Source organism: Panthera uncia, chromosome E1 (genome assembly GCF_023721935.1).
Source record: "Panthera uncia isolate 11264 chromosome E1, Puncia_PCG_1.0, whole genome shotgun sequence".
NCBI classification, from domain to species: domain Eukaryota; kingdom Metazoa; phylum Chordata; class Mammalia; order Carnivora; family Felidae; genus Panthera; species Panthera uncia.
The window spans coordinates 30334017-30355628 of NC_064814.1; the positions used below are offsets into that span (position 1 = coordinate 30334017).

General features: G+C 50.8%; 1 protein-coding gene across 13 annotated transcripts in view; it reads left to right on the forward strand.

The window, feature by feature from the left end:
* The window catches only part of AKAP1 (A-kinase anchoring protein 1), a 45070-nt gene extending 23840 nt beyond the window's left edge, over positions 1–21230 (forward strand). For 9 of the 13 annotated variants that reach the window (XM_049636490.1, XM_049636485.1, XM_049636488.1 and 6 more), the window contains 9 exons: positions 908–1083; positions 2670–2796; positions 3341–3468; positions 5560–5737; positions 7157–7307; positions 7762–7829; positions 9260–9333; positions 9549–9611; positions 20763–21230. In XM_049636490.1, coding sequence (XP_049492447.1) covers positions 908–1083; positions 2670–2796; positions 3341–3468; positions 5560–5737; positions 7157–7307; positions 7762–7829; positions 9260–9333; positions 9549–9611; positions 20763–21215 — 1418 coding nt within the window. In that variant the 3' untranslated portion in view covers positions 21216–21230. Of the gene's footprint in view, positions 1–907; positions 1084–2669; positions 2797–3340; positions 3469–5559; positions 5738–7124; positions 7308–7761; positions 7830–9259; positions 9334–9548; positions 9612–10157; positions 11100–20762 lie in introns of those variants that run through there. The other 4 variants (XM_049636491.1, XM_049636492.1, XM_049636494.1 and 1 more) reach the window with 4 other exon arrangements.
* Positions 21231–21612: the final 382 nt, after the last annotated feature.

Genomic DNA, 21612 nt, shown 5'->3' on the forward strand with positions numbered 1-21612 from the left:
TCTCTTTTAAGCCTTGCTCTGCATCCAGACAGTACATGCATTGCTTGGCAAAGGATTATGTCCAGAGTTTGGAAAAACCATGTGGATAATAACCTAATTAGTAGACTCTCAGGAGCGATCTATTTCTGGCAGTTGAGTCGTCCATATTTAAGCTAGAGTCCTCTTAAGCTGGTCTGGACCCGTTTTTCTGAGATGGCCTCCTGGCACATTCTTGAGCAAGAGTGGAGCAGACCACATTGATCTCAGGGTCCTGCTTCCTGCTCTGTTGTCTGGAGCATGAACTTCAGTTCAGTCTTTTGACCGGGGGTTAAAGACCCACCATGAGCCCAAAGGGCATTCAGAGTTGTACAGGTCAGGCCTAAGAGAGGGAAAGGAGAGCCGCCTTCCTCCGTCTACTTCCAGTAGGCCCCAGGTGGCATAGGATGAGAATGGCGCCTTCAAGGGTGGACTCTTTCTAGCTCTGCCTGGCTGAAGGTCATGGCCCTTGAGCCCAGGCCTGGGGCCTTGGGGGCCTTAGAGTCTCTTGGTTTGAGGGGCTGGCATAGTCAGAAGGGTGTGGGCCAGTTGTGACTGGTTGGTCTCCGTGGAAGCCAGCACCTGATACCCGGCTCCTGGGACCGTGTGGACCTGCTGGCCCGCTCCCCCGCCCCGTGGGCTCCCCTTCCCAGCTCACCACTTGTCTCTGCTCAGGCAGCTGTGGCTGGGCGTGGCTGCCAGTTCAGCAAGTGGGGCTGTGAGCGACAGGCTAAAATTAGGTGTATCTACACCCCCAGTTCTCCTTTCATTGGGGTCGTTCCGAGCCTTTTAGACTGCGGGTTGACAGCCGCCAAGCTTGAGGAGGGGGTGTGGGGCGGGGGGCCTCCTGGGAATGTGAGTTGGGAAGTTCTGCATTATTGACTTCTCTTAGCTGGTGTCTGTGTGTCTGTGTATGCCGCTTCCTCCCCTGCAGGATCGGACAGGAACAGCATGGATTCAGTGGATGGTTGCTGTGGCCCCAGGAAGACTGACGGTTTCCAGAACGCCCAAGCGGGCTCCAGTCCTAAGAAGGTCGACCTCATCATCTGGGAGATCGAGGTGCCAAAGGTAAGGGCTGCAGGGTCATGGGGCTTAGGGGGAGGGACAGTAAACCCAAAGCAGTCCCTGAGTGAGCCAGAGGCTGAAGGGAAAAGGGAGTGCCACACTCTGCCACGGTTCGGAGAGCTTGCTGTGAGGTGGAATCCCCTCAGCCGCCCTCAGGAGGGGCCTGTTCTTGTCCGCTTCAGACTCACAGGCCGCTCGCTCCCCCCTGGGGCTGTCCTGTGTGTGTGTTCTGGGGCTCAGGTCATCTGAGATGCCCACAAAAGCCAGACTGAGGATGTGGGCCAGGCAGGAGTCCCTTCACTGCGCTCTGCCCGAGCTCTCCAGCGCAAAGTAGACTTGGTAATTGAGCACAGCATAAGTCTGTATTTCGGAGAGCTTGAAAAGTATAGAAATATATGAAGAAAATAACAAGCTGCTCTAGTCTCACCCCCGAGAGTGACTGTGAAGACTTTTATTTCCTTCTCGTCTTGCACCCTGTGGTTTTTAAACAAAACTGAGATTATGTTGCTTTAATTAATGCTTTTAAATATTTAACAATTTAATTTTCCTGTGTTATTCTCTGAAAATATAATTTTAACTGCGTTATTCGTTGTGTGAACGTCAGTTTACTTCACCAGTCCCCAAATCCAGGGTGCTTAAGTGGTTTCTAGCTTCTTGCTGTTCTAACTTACAATTTATTAGCTTGATCTTGATGTTTATTTCTGGGGCTCAGAAATAATTGGCCAGCTGAATTCTCCTGGGCGCTTAGCTCCCTGCTGCCGTGGAGACTTGGCTTGGTTTGAACTCTGGGTCAGGCGGGCTGCTTTGACCCCAGGGTGCTGGCTCCCTTGGTGTTTTCTCCTGCCGTGACCCTGATAGCAATCCTGCCCTCTTCTTCAGTGGTTGCAAAGGGTGCGCCCAGGCAGCTCTGGGTGCAGAGCGACTGTGTCCTTTGTGGCTCTGCTGGGGTGGGGTCGTTTGGGATCATCTCCGAGCTTGTCTTACATCATGGCTAAGTTTGGCTTCTTCTGTCTGCCTTGAACTCTTGGCATGCTGGGCACTTTTGCAAGCCTCGTGCTCTGAAGGCTCCAGCCCGCTATCAATTGGCAGCAGAAGCCCAAGGGTTCTTTTGACTTTTACTTTCAAACGGAGCCTCTATCTTTGAAACCAGATAGACTTGAAGAGGTCAGAAACCAGATAGACTTGAAGAGGTCAGAGAAGTCCTAAATCGTGCTTGTGCTGGTGAAACATCTAGTGTAGATTTGGGAGGAGAATATGCTGCTTTGCAGCTTTCTGGATGTAGGCCAGGTTGTCGGAGGAAGAAATGGGAACTGCTGAGTCCTGGGGGCCAGACTGTGTCGTTCAGCCACTTAGTAGCTTTGTGATATTGCGTGAGTTACTTAGCCTCTCTGAGCTTGTTAATTTGTAAAACAGTGATAAAGGTATCTGTTTCATGGTAAGTGCTTACAGCAGTGCCTGGCAAATGAGTGCTGGCATGTTAACCGTTAATATGTTTGAGCTTGACCTTGTGTAAAACAAAGGTAGGTCTTGGGGAACGCAGGGAGTTGGTTTCCCATTAACACCCCCAATTGTCTCTCTGTCTCTCTCAGCACTTAGTTGGTCGGCTAATTGGCAAGCAGGGGCGGTATGTGAGTTTTTTGAAGCAAACGTCTGGTGCCAAGATCTACATCTCAACCCTGCCTTATACCCAGAACATCCAGATCTGCCACATAGAAGGTCAGTGGCACCTGCCACCCTTTGTTTAGGTTTCTTGCCTGAAAGCATTTGAGTCCCAGTTCTTCCCCTTTTGGGATCTCAGTCTCCAAATAGAGAACGCTGATCATCCCAGGTGATCTTCAGCCCTCCTCTCCAGTTCAGGTACTTGAAGGGGCCTCTGCTCCCTCCCCCAGATCTTCTGGCCAGGAGAGGCATGGGCACTCAGGCAGGCTGGGGGTCCTGGCCTTATAGTGCCCGCTGCCTCACATGCCTCCCTCGCAGAGCAGAACGGGATTCCCCTCCGGTCGGTGAGGGCTGGGCCTTTCCCATCTGCTAGCCTCCTATTGCATTCAAAGCATGGACACAGCGGCAGAGGTACCATTTGAAAGGTCAGTGGGTTTCAAGCCTCTGTAGATGCTTTTCTTCTTAAGGCAGAACTTAGCTGTTTGGCACTCTAAAGATTTACTTGAGCTCTGGGAAAAGTCTGGTGGAGTGGGGGTTGTGTGTGAGTTTGGTTTTGCAGTTTGTCCTACCCACTGGCTCTCCTGCTTTTACCCCTATCTAGGCTCTCAGCATCATGTGGACAAGGCGCTGAACCTGATTGGAAAGAAGTTCAAGGAACTGAACCTCACCAATATCTACGCTCCCCCACTGCCGTCACTGGCACTGCCTTCTCTTCCAATGACTTCCTGGGTGAGCATGCGCCTGGGGGACCAGATCCTCTTGCCTTCCTTTCACCCCAGCCTGCCCCAAATAAGAAACTCCCGACTGTGGGCCCACAAGGCCAAGAGCTCGTTGACATCTCTGACCTGTCACCTCTGGCCTCCTCTGGTCAGTTCAGTTATGCTTCTATTTTTTTATTTTTGAGAGAGACAGTGCAAGTGGGGAAGGAACAGAGAGAGAGGGGAAGGAGCGGAGAGAGAGGGGGACACAGAATCCGAAGCAGGCTCCAGGCTCTGAGCTGTCAGCACAGAGCCCATCGTGCGGCTCGAACCCACTAACTGTGAGATCATGACCTGAGTGGAAGTCGGACGCTTAACCGACTGAGCCACCCATGTGCCCCTCAGTTATGCTTCTAGTCTGTGTTTTCTGGGGCTGGGCTTTAGGGCTGAAGTGCTGGTACAAAGCCAGACGTGCCTCTGTCCCCACTTGGAGGGATGGTTCTCCTCAGGCCGGCACCTGTTGTGTTTTTAAGGCATTTGCCTAGGAAGGATTATGGTCTATCCAGGAGACCGGGTGCACTTGGTTGGCTTGGGTCTCCTTAAAGCTGGTGCTGTGTGCAGAGTCACAGCCTAACCCCTCTGAGGCCTGGGTGGGACCCACCATTGTGGGCTTGGATGGGCTCGTAATGGGTCCTTGTGTTCCTTACTCCTAGTTGAGCCGGGCCTAGTGATGGCCCTGGTGAAGGATTCCCTTTCCCTTTCCCTTCTCATGGGAAATACCTAGATTATTAAAGGAGAAGAAATTCTCCCCACCAGGCTGTGGAAACCCGGAGGCTCTTTGGAGGGAAAGCTGACCTCTTGGGGCCTCTGTGTGCTGGGGGGCCGTGGAGTTTCTGGGGCCTGTCACTCAGATCCTGCAACATGCCTCCAGCTCTATTTGAGCTTTATCTCACTAGTAGAAGAATTGTAGGGTTTTGTAGGCCAAAGACGACTGTTGCATTTCACACGTGGGCTGAACGTGCTTCTTCAAGAAAATTACCTCCCTAGCTTTTGTTTGGGATGGTTGACTTCTCGGTTCTGTATCTTGCCCCTCCAAAGATCTCTGTGCCGTGGGTGAAGGCAGGGGATGGAGGTCCTGTTGTCTTCTGTGGATGTTTGGGAGTGGGCTGAACCCCACTCTGTCCTTTACTTCTGAATCATAGCATTTTTCCCAGCAGGCTTGGACCAGACCCGCTCTTAAATTATACACAATTGAGCAGTTGTTAGGGCTTCCTCCCATTGTTCTCTGTGTGGAGACGAGATCCCAGATACCTTGCAACCAGCAGCACTCGGGGGAGGTGGGGAAGTCAGAACTCTCAGCCAGAGGTGTGGCCACCTGACTGGATGGTGAACTAGACATCTTTCTGTGTCCAGGCCCACCTAGATGTTGCCTGTAAGGGAAATTAGTGTCTAGGGACAAGTCTTTTTGAGACCAGGCTTAGCCTCTGCTAGGACCTCTAATGTGGGGCCTGGCTACTGAGCAAATCTACATTCCGAATAGCAGAGTGGGAAGGACTTGGGAGGGTGTCTGTGGAGTGTAGAGAGGAAGAGACAGTAGGACTCAAACAGTTGGGTCCTTGTTGGCAGGAAAGCGGAGGAGAGAGAGCCTGTCAAACTTGAAGCTCCTGGGATCAGCTGCAGGGCCACAGATGCTGGCTGGGGGGCCTGAGGGCCTGCCCACCTCTTATCCCCTGGTAGCTTGTTCTCAGTGGCCCCTCATTCCCTTGCCTTCCCTGGTGCTACAGTCTCAAGTAGCGGTGGGGGGAGCGGAGGCTCTGGTGCCTGGACCCTGCCCGGGGCCCCTCACTGTTTCCACAGCTGCCTCCTCCCTGCCCAGCCCTGAGGCGAGGCCGCCTCTGGAGGTTACTGTTGGCATTGCAGGACAGGGCCTCTGAGGTGTCACACTTTCCATGGCTGAAGTAGTTTTCCTTGAACTTCTGCCATTTGGGTGCCATGTTGTGTTGGGTTGTCATGCCCTTTTCAAAGAGGTGCCAGTTCAGAGACTTGCCCTGCGGCCTCAGGGCTTACCTCAAACCCGAGAAGGATTGTTGCAGCGCCTGCTGCCCCTTCTCGTCCTCTGCAGCTCATGCTCCCCGATGGTATCACTGTGGAGGTGATCGTGGTCAACCAGGTCAACGCTGGGCACTTGTTCGTGCAGCAGCACACGCACCCCACCTTCCATGCACTGCGGAGCCTGGACCAGCAGATGTACCTGTGCTATTCTCAGCCCGGGATCCCCACCTTGCCCACCCCGGTGGAAAGTAAGTGCTGCCCTGGGGTCAGCGGGGAGCCCTGGCCAGGCCATGGGGAGAGGTTTTGGGGGTGGCCTGTTCTGCCCTTGGTCTTGACCCAGGAGGAGGCTGTTCTGGGATCCTTCATGGGAACAGCATCCCTGAGTGCTTGCCAGCAGAATGGAGTTATTGTGGGCTGGGTTACCCAGCGAGCCCAATGGAAATGGTCTTCCCACTGGCTGACAGAGTCCCGTGGGGTTGGAGTAGAGTTTTAACACACGAATTCTAGCTCTGCCATGTATCTGTGGAATGGGGCTGATGCCAGCTTGCTCCAGGAATTAGGGTTGGATTATTCTATGTAAAGAGCCTGATCCAGATGGTGATTCTCGTAGAAGCTCCTGACGGGCAAGAGGCCTTTGTGGTGGGTTGGTTCATCTCCGTTTGACAGATGAGAAAACTGAGCCTCTGAAGTCGAGGGAGTTGCCTAGGTGACACTTGAGCAGGAACCAGGGTCCTGGGGTCTAAACTCACTTGTGGTCTTGAGTCTGTCCTTTGTCACTATTTTCTTTGTTGCCCATGTTGGCGAGAATCCAAGGTCAGAACATCTCTTCACCCATTGCTATCAGGGACTCCTAACCTGGAGCACCCTAGGGGGCTTCAAGGCATTTGAGAGATCTGTGAAGTTACTGAGATCACAGAAATAAGGATTTAATTTTCATCAGAGTCTCTGTTGTTGCCTCAATCCAGCAGTGAAGACCAAACTGGGGTCTGAGTGACTATGCCAGGGGTTCCCCTTAAGGGTCAAGGTCAGGACACAGTGTGGTCAACTGAGTGTGCAGGCCCTCAGCCTGTAGTTCCGTTTGTTCTGGCCCTGCTGCTACAGGCAGGGGTTGGTGACCGCTGGCTGCCAGGGACACGTGTGCTCTGAGCAACTTCCTGAAGCAAAGGCTAGAAGAAGCGGGCTTAAGCCTGCAAGTCCCCTTCTGATCAACTTCTGATCAACTTCTGAGTTGTCACGGGCTGGAACAGGCCCTAGACGCCAGGCCAGTGAGATCTGCCACATTTGGAGGTTTTTGATTCTTTCTGGGACTCTCCCTTAAGAATATAAATCCCCCTTCCCTGAGTTTTAGATTTTACTTGGTTTCTTCTGGCCAATCCTTATCTATCTCAGGCTCTAGTAGGTTTCAGAGTAGATGGATCTGGAAGAATGCTTTTTGGTCTGCAGAGCTTTTTGGGTGGCATGTGGGAGGCCAAATTTCCCACATCTAGGTCCTTCCCTTGGCCAGTCTCGGGCTCCAGGGAGGCTGTGGGGGCTCCTTGCTATTCCCCTGCCTGGTGGAGGCACAGGACTCTGAGAAGTAAGGTGGGGAGGTGGGTAGCACTGACTGGGGACCCTTGGTGCCCTGTCGTATGCCAGGACTGTCCACACGCTCTCTTCCTGCCCTGCAGTCACGGTCATCTGTGCTGCCCCCGGTGTGGACGGTGCCTGGTGGAGAGCCCAAGTGGTGGCCTCCTACGAGGAAAGCAATGAAGTGGAGATCCGCTACGTGGACTACGGTGGATATAAGAGAGTGAAAGTGGACGCGCTCCGGCAGATCCGGTGGGTCCACCCTCCTCCGACGAGCGCATGCCATGCGTGTTGGGGCTGTGTGATCTCTGCAGAGCTGGCACAGTTCTACCAAGCCTGGGACGTAGGTTGACCCTTTCTCCTGCTGCCTACTCTGGTTTGGCAGGGTCTGATAGGAACCTACTGCACTGCTCGCCTCAGTCAAACTGAGCTAGAAAGGCCTGTCTTGAGGAGGAGGTCCCCGGGTATTGTAGGACACAAGTGAAGCAGCTCCTCTGGGAGTTGGATGTGAGCAGTCCCTCTGAGGTCAGGCTGCAGCAGGGAGGTGGCCTGCATCCAGGGAGCCGCGGCCTCCTTGCCCATCGTAGACGCCTCTGCTTCGCTTCATCCTGGGTCGTGGGGGGCTCACAGCTCGAAGCAGAAGATCGGTATTGGAGTAGAGTCAGACTTCAGGTTCATAAACAGGGTTCCTTCCTTACCTTTCTAGGTCCGACTTTGTGACCCTGCCGTTCCAGGGAGCAGAGGTCCTTCTGGATAGCGTGATGCCCTTGTCAGGTAACGGTCGAGGCCTCTGGCTTTGTGGGAACAGTTGTTGAGAGTGGGTCTTTCTCTTTGAGCGCCTTCCTTTGCACCCAGAGGGCTTATGCTAAATGCAGATTGCTGCGTCTGACAGAGTTCTTGATTGAATAGGTCTGGGCCAAGGCCCAAGGATGTGCATCTCTCTAACAAGTACTCCGGTGATGCCAGTGCTGCTGGCCCTGGACCCACCTTTCAGGACCACCGTTGTGGACTTTACCTAGACCTCCGACCTTGAGAGGTTGCAAGCACAGACACCTTCCAGAACCTAGTTGAGACCCAGAGTCCTAGCATGTGTGGTTGAGGGCAGGCATTGAGGCCACAGCACTGCTCAGCTAGGCCCTGTGGGGACCATGCCAGCACCGAGCAGTGTGGTATCTTAGACTAACTGCATCCCCTGAGGGTAGGGGACTAACAGTGGTCCTGGGCAAGTTGGTTAGCCTTGCCATTGTTTTTTGTTTTTTTTAACCATCTGGAAAATGGGATAGTACCTGTCCTTCAGGGCAGCTGAGGAAATTACATAAACCTAGGAACTGATATGTGGATGCTGGTCAAGTTGCAGCTGTCGATGGCCAGGATGTTTTCTATTTGTAGGTAATAAATAGTCCGATCATCCCACACTCTTCTAATCTTGTTCTTGTCTAAAGCAGTGAAGTGCATTAGAGGCACTACAGTCTAGCCAGAGTCCTTCCTGTCAGCTAGAGCGCTGGGCAAGGCCTGTCTCCTTTCCTTATTGCTCTGTCCAGCATCCCTCTCCATTTCTGTCCCACCTCCACAGTCCCGCCCAGCTGACATGCTCCCTGTCATGGCATTCCCAGACCTTCCCAAACACAAAGGCATTCCCAGACCTTCACGAACTTGCCTCTCCCATCCTTACCACCTCTTGCCTTGGCTGTGTCCTTGTGCATAACTTTATAATCCGACAACGAGGGCTGCCTCCATGGCTTGCTGCTTAGATTCGAAACCCACCTTCACCACTCTGGGGGCTGGTCGACTTCAGCCACCACCTTAGTCTCTCTGTTCCCACCTGGAAAGTGGGGATAACATCGCATTCGTAGGGTGTTGCTGCTTCAGTGGAAGAAGATCTACGTGTTCAGCCCAGTCAGCACGCCAATAGGTGGTGGTCGTGGTGGCAGCGGTGTTCCCATTGAAGGCAGGGTTTCTGTCCCTTTGGGCCCCACCTGTGGTGGGTGGGTGACCTATAGCGGAGACCCTGTGAGTGTGTCCACTTGGAGCCCCGTGGAGGCTTGGCCTGTGTCCCTGTCACAGGCGGCTCTTCCAAAGGAAGTTGTCACGTGCCCGGCAGCACCTGAGGCATCTTCTTGGAAAAGCCCTGGAAGCTGTGTAAGTCATGACAATGCTTTGCCTTGGTGAAAGCCTACCTGCTGCTTTTCTTTTTCCTTCTAAAGATGATGACCACTTCTCACCTGAGGCCGATGCAGCTATGAGCGAGATGACGGGAAACACAGCACTGCTGGCTCAGGTGTGTGGGTGGGGGCGGCCAGGCCGCACGGGGGCTGTGTGAGGAGCTTCCTGCCTGGCGTGGGCACAGCCTCCTGGCCTCTCTTATCCAGGATCTTGGATTCCTGGGAACTGACCTTTGAATTCCTTTCTCCTTTGTGGCTTGGGCCCTGGGCTGAGGAGGGGTGCATGGGGTAGCTTTTAAACATGCTTGCTTTTTTTCTGTTGTTTTTCTAGGTGACAAGTTACAGTCCGACTGGCCTTCCTCTGATTCAGCTATGGAGTGTGGTTGGAAATGAAGTAAGTTCTGTTCTTTCCTTTAAGTTGCTGGCCGGCAGTCATGGGTTGATTTGGAGCTGGTTCTGCTCTTGTCTCCGCTTGAGACCATCAGAAAACTATAGGCCTGTAGCCTGCACCTGTAGCGATGGCGGGAGACGTCTTTGGTCGCCACAGCTGGGGGTGGTGATGCCAGTGTCGTCTAGCGGGTGGAGGCCAGCAAGCGGGTGCTGCCTGGTTTCCTGCCGTGCGCAGACAGGCCCCACGACAAAATGTCAGCGGTCCTTCCTGGATCTTATCTAGACCTCTTCCATTGGGTTTTCCATTGCGTTTCTTGGTATTAAAGCTCAGATTTCTTCAGTGTATTGAAAAGCCTGTCGTCCTGCCAATAGAACATTAAGTAAATGCCCCTTGTTGGCCTAGAGGGGTCCTGCCTCCGCCCCCTGTCTCTCTCGGACCTGTCGCGTGCAGTGGTTGTCTGGGACTGTGAGAGGGAGAACCCCGGGGCTGGCTTGAGAAATGGCCCCGGGGTGGAGTGGGCAGAGCTCTCAAGGGAACTTTGTTTTCTAGGCGGTGTTGATAAACCGGTCGCTGGTGGAGCGAGGACTTGCTCAGTGGGTAGACAGCTACTACGCAAGCCTCTGACCCCCGCCCCCCACGGCCTCGTCGGAGTCTCTTGCACTGGTGACGCTGGGCTTGGCGCTAAGGCAAAGACTTTACATCAGAATAACAAACGTTATCTTCCCCGGAAAGTTCTCTTTTTTTTGTACTGTAGTCACGTTGACAAGGAGGGAACCGTGGGTTCTTTCAAAGCCATAGGATGGTGTTGAATGAGCTAGTCGGCTTAACCTGGTTCCAAGCCTTTAAAAACAAAACAAGACAAAAAGCCGAATTAGAAAGGGTGGCAGCCGGGCTGTCCTCCACCACCTGCACTCCACCGTCCGCCCCCCCCCCCTCCGCAAGACCGAACCACCGCAGCCACTGGCTGAGGGCTGTGCTGCTTGCTTCAGAGGGTTTCTTTTACTTCATTCAGAATCTTTCTTCAGGGAGCAAGACATGAAATCACTAATCGGCATTGATTACTTGTACAGCTGTCGTAAATGAATTTATGATGTTCAACCAGTTTTTATAAACTTCATCTAGGTCTCTCAGAAGGCAGACTTTTTAATGCATATGTAAATACGAAGCAGTCATACCTCTGGCCTTGGTCCCTGGGGGAGGGAAGCTGTTATCTCGCCAAGCCTGGTTGTAATTTGTATCCATTTTCTATTTGTGCAAACTCTGTAAATATATGTTTAAAAAAATGTAATATTTTGTATAAGATACACTGGAGAACAAAGGGAACTCAAGATTTTTCCACACCCACATCATCTGTGAGCAGAAGTTCCTTCTGTGGACTACAGCCGCCTGCCTGGGCCAGCTCCTCAGGTGGCTTCCTGGGTGCTGGCTGGACAGGGTGACTGTGTGCTATAGATTGTGATTGGGGCTTTTTTTTTTTCTTTTTTTTTTTTTTTTCCCTTTAAAAATTTTTTAAAAAAAAAAAAAAAAGAAAAAAAAAACATTGAATTACCTTACAGTGGTGTGTTTTGATTCTTTTTTAGACTGGCTTTAGCATTGTGGGATTTAAGAAAGTAACTTAAACTTCTATAAACCTTGTATACACTGTAGCTTTGAGTCCATTTCTTCCATGCTGAGAAGGGTTGGCGTGGGGAGTGAGGAGGTGATTGTGTGCGGTGGCCTGGAGGGGCCCGTCTAAAGGACACCCAGGGCTTTTAGGACACCGGTTAGCCAGAGATTTCCATCCAGCTTTTTCCTCTCCTTGCCCCACAAGGTGGCAGCCAAGCTTCCTCTGGCTTCCCCTCAGGAGTGTCTCAGATAGCCAGGCCTGAGTTTAAAGCACCGGTTTCCAGACGTCTTTGGGTGTTCTCAGTAGATCTTTGCAGTTATTTAATGCGTTGCAGTGGTAGGAGCCATATCCCCCTACGTGGGGAGAGCTTTGATCTACCGGCCCCTCCTCTTAGGGCAAAGGCAGGCCCAGGCCAGGCCCAGGCCAGGCCCGTGGCTTGGGGCTTTCCCGCCCTTCAGGAGTCTCTGGAGAGCTGAGGCTGCCCAGAGCTCTTTCACACTGAAGCGATCCTCCCAGGGAGAGGCTGCGGCCCCTCTCCCCGGCCGGGGGTAGTGAGTGGTTGGCGGCCTGCGCCCCTCCTCTGTAGGATCAGCTCCTGGGACCCCACCTCAAGGCAGGGAAGTAAATGAAGTAAAATCATGGCAGTGTCCCCCGCTGGTACCGAGCTTGGCCCAAGGCCAGCTGTCATGCGGTCTCTGCTGCCGCTAGTCCAAAGTCCCAGCAGTAGTTGGCTATGACGTGGGCCAACTTGGGTCACGCCCAGTCTCCCTTTTTCTGTGCAGTTCTTCATCCCTGGAACAGAAACTGGTGTGGGGGAGCCTTCAAGCTAGTTTGGGGACAGTCACAAAGCCTGGTGTGCAGATGTGGCTTTCAGCTTTGACTGGAGGGAACCACACGGTTGTGGTGCCTGGAGGTGGGCAGAGGGTGGTGGATGAACAGAGACCAAAGCCAGGGTGGTCCAGACAAGATGGGGGCTCCCGGGGGGATGGGTTGGGGTGACGAGTGATGTGGCAGGATCCCCTGAGCAAGGCCTCCAGGACGGGGGTGGGGGGAGGTGGGGCAACGGGGATGAGGGGGTGGGCTGCTCAGGTCTTACAGCCTTAACCTTCAGGAATGGGTCCGTTTAAGGAAGTTTTGGTTTATTGGGAGGAGAAGTGCGTTTGGAAGGTGGGGAAGGGTATGTACTCTTCGAATAGACCCTTCTCAGATTAGAGTTCTGAGAAAGGTGACTTTGGCCATTTTGCTGGTAATCTTGTTGCTCTTACAGAGGAGAGGATTTAAGGAGGCCCTCGCTCCCTCATTCTGGGCATCGGCCCTCCGGACCAGTGTATTTTAGACCCATTCTTGGTCTTTAGACCCGTTTTTGTGTAAAGATTCATTTTTGAGAGAGTGAGTGCAAGCAGGGAAGGGGCAGAGAGAGAGGGAGACAGATAATCCAAAGCAGGCTCTGCACTGACAGCGAGCCTGATCCGGGACTCGAACTCACAAACCGTGAGATCGTGACCTGAGCCGAAGTCAGACGCTCAGCTGACTGAGCCACCCAGGGGCCCCTAGACATGTTCTTTGAGTTAACTGAGCCATCCAGGGGACAGCTTAAGTAGGAGTTTGAAAGCTCATGGTGCTGGAGGGAGACTGGATAGCCCGCCATGGGGTGTGGGGGAGGGAGGCTAGTTGTCACAAGGGGTGTTTATTCCAGCTGCTGGCCCTCTGGCCCTCGGGGCCCTGCTAGGTGTGGCTGGTCCCAGTGGGGGTCAGTATGGGTTCTGGGGTTACCGCTACACCTTGTGCGCCCTCACGCATCCTGCTTAGCTGCCACAGGAGTGATGGAGAGCTTACTGGCTCAGACGTCGTGCTGTTCAGCAGGGAATACTTGGTCCTCGTGACACCCCAGGGAAGCGGGGACGGAGCCCGGACATAGATGGTGACTTGAGAAAGTGGTTTGCAGTGGGAGACTCAAAGCCAGGCTGTTGCCCCAAGCCACAGCTCCTCCGAAGCAACGCGAGGGTGGCTCGCGCTTTGTTCCACATCCCCACCTAAAGGCTGCACTTGCTACATCTTTGGCCCGCAGAAGAGTTTTGCAAGTTAGCATGGGAAAACACCATGACAGGAGGTGCTCAATCATTTGGCTTATATGAGAAATTAAAATTTAAGAAACACAAAGTCAGGAATTACATGCCGTATCTAGGCCAGAGTGAACATTTTGAATCTTTGATGACCCAAGAAGGAAAGAACTCTGGAAAAGGTCATATATGGACCGAGAATAGGAAATTTGGATTGTTTGTAGACCAGCAGTGTCCAAAAGAAATACAAGAGCCACACGTGTAATTTAAAGTTTTCCAGGAGCTCGATAAAAGGGGTGGGGGGGGGTATAACCAGGTGAAATTAATTTTAAGTTTGTTTAACCCCACATTTCAACATGTAATGCACATTAGAAATATCATTGCAATTTTACAGTATTTTCATACTAAGTGTTTGGAATCCCATGTGTATATTTTACACCTCTGGCCTGTCTTTTCGGACTAACCACAACTCAGGTGCTCCATAGCCACAGGAGGCTGCCGCGTCAGGTCCTGGACCATCCCATCGATCACCATCACGCCACTATTAACAGCCTTATGTTCGTCCTTTGCAAAACGTTCTAGGTTCTTTTGCACATTTATTGTTCCAGATGAACTTCAGAATGATTTTTTGGGGGAGGCAATCATGGCGAACGTTTTACTGACATTTGGGAAAAAATGCATGTTGCCGGTTTGTTACAAAGTTTTATGTGATAATATATTAAATCAAGCTTGTAAATTATTCGTATCTGTTGTTTTTCTTACCCTCTCCTTCCAACGTTTTTTTTTTTGTTTTTTTTTTTTTTTTCGTCTGTACTTTCCATTTCCAAGAAAAAAAAGCACATTAAAGGCTTCTGGTATTGTCACGTTTTCCTGTTTTTCTTAACTGGAAACTTGTAAAAGGAGCTATTACGTTACTTAGTTTGGAAAAGCTCATGGGTGGTATTTTCTCATCAGTGTAAAATATCTTTGGTATTCTGTTTGGTGCTTTCTGTTTTAAATTTTGTATATTTTTCTGTCATTTAAGCAGGTGGGTGGATGGCTTGTAAACAGCACACTGCTGGAATTTTTTTTTTTTTAGCAAAATCTACGAAGTCACTAGGTGAATCTGACTTCTTCATTGTGGTCACTGTTGCATTATGACTTGCCATTTCGTTCATTTTTCTGTTATTTTTTCTAACTTTTATTTATATATGTTTTTGCTTTCTTCCCTTGCTTGACTCGAATTTTTCCATGTTGTAAAATTAGCATTTAACATCTTGTTCCTATGTTATCAGCAGATAGGAGTAATTCACCAGTAACATTGAACTTATATTTCTCTGACTCACACATGGTTAAGGCCTCCTTTCTCCTCAGACAGGAAGAAACTCAGCAGAGAGATTTCTGCCCTTCTTCCTACAAGTGTGCGTGTACACCCTTTCCCTGCCTCCTGGGTTTTGTTAGAATCCTCTAGAACCCAGGTCAGAATTTCACATAGGCCTCTGTCTCAAGAGTTTTAAATGGTGACCTTAAAGTTCAGTCATGTTATCAGGAAACGTTGGCCCAACTTTGTTTCACTAGCTTTACTACTCATTCTTATGCACCTGTTCCTGAGTTCTTGATTTCGATTCACTTTTGTCTGGAGTAGTACTTTGACTTTTTTTGTTCTGCTTTGTTTTCAGAACACCTTGTATATCTGAACATTTCTATCTTTTTGTCCTGACAACACCGGCTGTTGTTAGACTGAGCATCCCTGTTGGAGTGAATGTCTTCTTGCCAAAAATTCCACCCTCCATCCCTGGAGTAGGATTGTATGTCCTAGTGCTCCTGAGCTCGGGCGTGGTCAGGGAGAGGTGGGTAGAGGCAGTGTGTGTCCCAAGGCAGACTCACGTTTTCTCTCCCTCTGGCCTAGTCCATGTCCCTGGGTCCCGGCGTGAAGATGTGTAGAACAGACTTGCAGCCGACCTCCCAGTGCATGTTGGTGTGTGAAGCAAGTCTGGCATAAGTCACTGAGGTCAAGGTTGTATGTTATCTTCAGTCTGTTCCAGCCTGTCCTGATTGATGGTCCCTCGTTCTGGGTCCCTGACCTATCCTCTAAGGACTCAGAGCTCTGGCCCTGGGACTGGGGGCAAGCTCCTTGCCCTCTCTGCCCCCAAACCCCCCATCTGTGAAAAGAGGGGGTAAATTAGATGAACACAGAGGCACTTGCCAGCTTTGCCTTTAGACTGATCTCTGTAAATAAGAGCCTTCCTGAAGATTCCTGTTAATGAGGCTGGCTTACTTTGTATTTTTACAAAGCAAATCACCTAGGCAAGATCTTGGCTGTTGGTTGCTAGAAATAGGCCCAGGTGACATCTGGTGGGACAGATGCCATTTGAGAAGCCCTGGAAGGCACCGGAAGGCACCGGAAGGCAGACACCCCCTACCTCGGCCCAGGATGGATTTCTTGCTTTTCTCCAGCTTCCTTGGCTTCGTGACAGGCAAGAGCTCTGTCTGCTCTCACTGATCCCTCTGTCTCCACGGAGTGTCTGCTGTATACCCAGTATCCTGCCAGGGGCCTCCATTGAGTGCCTGCTGTATGCTGAGCTTCCTGCTAGGGGTCTCCATGGAGTGTCTGCTGTATACCCTGTATCCTGCTAGGGGCCTCCATTGAGTGCCTGCTGTATGCTGAGCTTCCTGCTAGGGGTCACAAGGGTGAGTCCCACACTGACCCGTTAGAAAGCGTCTCTGTGGGAAGGTAGGCTCAGCGACCTCTACACAGACGGTGCTTTCTTGTGGAGGTGCCTTCCCTCACCTCCTTATGGGACCCTGGCAGCCTCCAGGAAGGTGGGAAATGGGCTTAAAATCAGCAGAGCCAGGACTGGGACCCGGACCTTCCAGACTCTGCTCGGACCTGCATGCGATGCCTCTGCTTGTCTTCCTGGTGAAAGGAATGATGAGTGAGGCTGACATTCCCGTGTTTCTGGGAGGGCTCCTTGCAGGAGGTGGCATAGCGAGGCCATCCTCCCGCTGAGACGGGCTGTCCTGTAGGTCTGGCTCATGGACGCTTGGAGAAAGACGTGGTAAAAGAGAAAGCGTGTCTTCACAGGAGGCTGTCTGCAAATATGTCATGCGTAGAAGTCCTATCTTCTTGTGTTTTCATTTTTTTCTAAATAGGTGAGACACACAATACACGATTCCAGAGATTTCTAAGGATAACCAGTGAAAGGGTATCTTCTTGCCGTGTTCCCCAGGCACCCATGTTTCCTCTCCAGGGGAGATGATTCTTAATTTCTCATGTTTTCTACCAGCGGGTCTATCCCTCACACACACGAATGGTAGCATAGTGTCAGCTTCAGGTCACAGACCAGACCTGTGTTTATAAGTGCAGCTGTATTGGCACCTGCCACAGGCATTTGCTTACATATTGTCTATTGTGCTACAGCCACGAACTTGAGTACCTGCGTGGAGACTGTGTGCCCTATGAGGTCAAAAATGCCTAGTCCTTCGCAGAAAGAGTTTGCCAACCTCCCCACTGCAAACACTCCTCTCCCATTTACTCAAACTTAAATGCAGCCTTAGTATTTCCTGCCTCTTTTCCAACCATGAATTCTTTAGACTTGGAGAATTACAGAATCTTCAGATCCCTGAGGTCCTGTTTGGCAGCTCTGTGTCTTGTAGACTCTCTCCTGGTAGAAAGAAGCCCTGTTCCCCGTAGGGTGATCCAGCATAGGACCCAGGATAGATCAGGAAGACCCTGCCTGGGTAGCGATGTGCGGTCCACAGTCCCAGAGTGTGGCAGCCCCTGGGAGGTCCTGGGAGCAGAGCCTCAAGCCCCACCCTACTGAACCCACGTCTTCCTTGTAGTAAGACTCCCGGGTGGCTTCTGTGCCCACACGGGTTTGAGAAGCACTGCTCCAGGGCATACCCAGGGCACTACCCAGCCCTGGCTCCGTATTGGACTCGCTTCTAAAACTGCCAGTGCCCGGGACCCCATTCTCAGAGGTGCAGATTTAATTGGTTTGGACCGCAGCCTGGGCCTTGAGATACAGTTTGTTTTTTTAAATTACTACTTTGGGAGTATGACACGTACATTAAAGTACATAAAGTGCACAGTTCTCGAGCGCAGAACATGATGTGTTCTTATGTAGACACACCTGGGTAACTGTAGTCAGGTGAAGATAGGGGAACATTTCCAGGATTCTAGGAGGTTCCCTCATGCCCTTTTCTGGCCAGTGACCTCTCCCCAGGTAACCATTATTCTTTGACCACCGTAAGATTGGTTTTGTCTGTTCTGGAACTTAGTATGAATCTTGCATCATGCTTCCACTCGCTGAGTCCTGAGAGGGTGTCTCTTCTCCTGCATGAATATACCACGACTTTTTTTACCCAGTCTTTGATTAGTGTTCATGTAGGTTTCCCTTTGGGACTGTAATGAACAAAGCTGCTGTGATTCATTCTTAGGTTTTTGGTGGACGTATATATTCATTTCTCTTGGGCCTGACCAGCAGCGGGGTGAGGGTCGGAATATGTTTAGCTTCAGTCAGTAGTTATTTGCACATTGAGATTTTCAAAAGCTCACCAGGGGGCACCTGACCGGCTCATCAGTAGAGATGTGACTCTTCATCTCTGGGTCGTGAATTCGAGCCCCGTGTTGGGTGTAGAGATTACTTAAATAAGCAGTTAAAGGGGCGCCTGGGTGGCTTGGTAGGTTAAGCGTCCGACTTCGGCTCAGGTCATGATCTCACGGCCCCTGAGTTCGAGCCCCGCATCGGGCGCTGTGCTGACCGCTCAGAGCCTGCAGCCTGTTTCAGATTCTGTGTCTCCCTCTCTCTCTGCCCCTCCCCTGTTCATGCTCTGTCTCTCTCTGTCTCAAAAATAAATAAACGTTAAAAAAAATTAAAAAATAAATAAGCAATTAAAAAATATAAAATCTTTAAAAAAAAAAAAACCTCACCAGGCGACTCCAGTATGCTGCTGGGGCTGAGAACCCTGCTCCAGAGGGATAGCTCTGAGCTCTTACTGTGGAGCTGCCCTTCCAAGTGCTTCCTGTTGCTTTTCCCAGTGGCCTTCCTGGAAATCCCTAATCTGTTTCTGTTGCTTGAGCCCTATGTAACCAGATGTGTGGTTCCAGACCAATCTCACCCCACCCCAGAATCCGCTTCATTCCTGTCGATCGGATTCCAGCCTCGCCCTAGGGTCTCTCCCCAGACCCCTCATCTCACTCCTCCTTCTGCACCCTCTGGGACCGTGGCCGTGGTGGCGGTAGTGGACGATCCCCAGCATCCCCTCCGATCTCAAGAGCACTAACAGAGGGTTGGCATGGGACAACTGGCATAGAGCATGGGAAGCACTTAGCAAGGGCCTGGTGGAAAGTGTTCAAGTCGCTGATGCCTGAATGCAGAGAATAGAACGTCTCTGCTCACAGTTTCCTTGCGTCCAGAGCTGTGCTGTCCAACATGGTAGCCACGGCCACATGTGGCTCTTGAGCACTTGAAGCACAGAGATATGTTGTAAACGTTAGCTATACGCTCTGTGAGAAAAAGCATGATTAGAGGAAAAGAATGAAATATTGTGGTTACAGTGGGTTAAATAAGACATGATCGGTCACACATGTTTCTGCTTAAAAATTTTTTTTAATGTTTATTTTTGAGAGAGAGAGAGGCAGAGTGTGAGCAGGGGAGGGGCAGAGAGAGAGGGAGACACAGAATCCGAAGCAGGCTCCAAGCTCCGAGCTGTCAGCACAGAGCCCGACGGGGGGCTCGAACCCACCAGCCGTGATATCATGACCTGAGCTGAAGTCAGCCGCTTAACCCACTGAGCCACCAAGGTGCCCCAGTGTTTCCGCTTTATAAAGGGTGGCTGGTGGGCATGTGCACATCACTTGTGGCTCCTGTCATTTGTGGGGACAGCACGAGGTGGAGGAATGCTGTTAGAGGAAGTCTCACTCTTTCAGATAATGTTTCTCAAGTTGGGGCTCAGGCTATTTGCTTCAGAGTTTACCTGGAGTGCTTGTTAAAAACGCATATTGCAGGGCACCTGGGTGGCTCAGTCGGTTAAGCGTCTGACTTCAGCTCAGGTCATGATCTCACAGTTCATGGGTTCAAACCCTGCACTGGGCTCTGTCGTGTCAGAGCCTGGAGCCTGCTTTAGATTGTGTCTCCCTCTCTCTCTGCCCCTCCCCCACTCTCACTCGCTCTCTCAAAAATAAACATTAAAAATTTTTCTAAAATTTTTTTTTAAGTTTATTTATTTTAAGAGAGAGCAGGGGGAGGGGCAGAGAGAGGGAGAGAGAAAAAAATCCCAAGGAGGCTCTGTGCTGTCAGCACGAAGTCCAACGCAGGGCCTGCCTGAACTCAGGAAGCATGATCATGACCTGAGCCGAAATCGAGAGTCGGATGCTTAACCGACTGAGCCGCGGACGTCCCTGAATTTCCTCTTGAAAGTTATGCTGTTTTGTTTCAAATTGGGAAGAGCTGAAACTCTAATTTCCTACCTTCTTGACTTGGCTGCCAGGAGTGTTCAGGACCAAGTTTTGGGTTAAATTAGAGTTGAAGTGTTGTGTGACGTCAGTAGCTGTTGTGTCGCCTGCCACTGTGTTTAGAACTGTCATGCTTTGGTTAGCAGTATTTGGAGGACACCCACCAAGGTCTGTTTGCACCATGATGTTTCTGGTCTCAAAAGACTCCAGCCTCAGTGCTGCTCTGTGTTTGTTCAGAGGATGAAAAGAGATAATTTCATTTCAATAAAAAAAAGCTTACCAAAAATGCAGAGATAACACTCTACTCCAGCCGTGAAGCTGGGGGTGTGTGGGGAGGGGCGAATTTCGAGGTCTCCCAATGTGCCCTGCGCAGATTGCTGCCACTGTGGCCTTGGACCACTAGATGGCGGCACAGCACAAGTTTCTGGAAGGGTGCCTTCCACCGGTTGCCTTAGAACAGCCGTTATCTCACTCTGAGAACTTACCAGAAATGCAAATTCTCGGGCCCTACCTCAGACCCACTGAGTCAGAAACTGTTTTTTTTTTTTTTTTTTTAATGTTTATTTGTTTTTGAGAGAGAGACAGACTGCAAGTGTGGGAGGAGAAGAAAGAGAGAGGGAGATGCAGAATCCCAAGCAGGCTCCAGGTTCCGAGCTGTGCACACAGAGCCCAGCGTGGGGCTCAAACTTACAAACTGCGAGATCGTGACCTGAGCCAAAGTCAGACGCTCAGCTGACTGAGCCACCCACCTGCCCCCAGAAACTGTGTTAAAACATGCCATCCAGGTGGTTCTGATTGCAAACTTAGGTTTGAAATCAGTCCTAGAATCGACCTTGGGGTAGCTTGGGTAGATGCAAGTAGGAGGTGGGATTGGGGGCTTACGGAGAGGGGCTAGGAGTGAAATTGGGGAGGGGGGTTGCAGCAGGAGGGGGAGAGTGAAGGCGACCAACACAGAAACAACTCCAAATGGTCCAAATTCCGACAGGGCTTGTGCAAATTAGGGAGCAGTTAGGGGACAAGAGACTGGGTGGCAAATTTGTATTTCTTCTTAGGTACGACACGTCAAATGGTGTCACGTGGATGGAGGATATGGAAGTCATTGGGTAGCCCCCACTCTAGATGGAAGGCCGGGACCAAGAGCGGAAACCCAAAGCCCAGCCTATGTTGCCACTATGGCTCTTTACCTCTCCCATTCTGAAATTTCACCAAAGCACCACTGTGCTAATGGACTAAAGCCTTGCAACCCTCCCAAGACAATCCAGGAAATTGGACGCTCAGAAATCAAAAAGAAGCTTGAGACTTTGTGGAAAAAAATCACTAGTGAATTAAAATCTTATTTCTATCTTTTCAATCCTGTCTGTATCCTAAGGGGAGTTAAGTGCCAGAATGAATTTATGTCTTTTCTTTTTCTTTCTTTTCTTTTTTTTTTTTTTTTGGACACAGACAAAAATTTCTTTTGCAGGTGGCTACTGAGCCTTCAAAGGGGCAATGCATCATGCAAATAATTTTTTTCAGCTATGACGTGTACAGTTTAGTTTGATTTATTTTTGATGTCAGAAACAAAATGGAAAGTTAGCACTTTAAAAATGAGCGTGGCTGGCTGAATAAATAAATAATATGCTCTTGGCCAGAACCTGCCAGTGCCTCCTTAATTGTCCATTGATTCTTTAATTCTCTGCACTTTAACATCTACGGAAATTAAAAGGCCACAGAGCATGGAGATGTCTTTTGTTAAACAAATTAAGGAAGCTGGGTTTCAGAAGGTGTAGTCCTTCCTGGGCTTTGACCCGCCTTTAAAGGCAGGAGGACGAAAGCCAGGTGCCCTCCGGTGGTTTCTTCCGGAGCATGGAGGGACCGTCACCTTGGTGTTCCAGCATGAATATTTATGGCATGCACACGGAC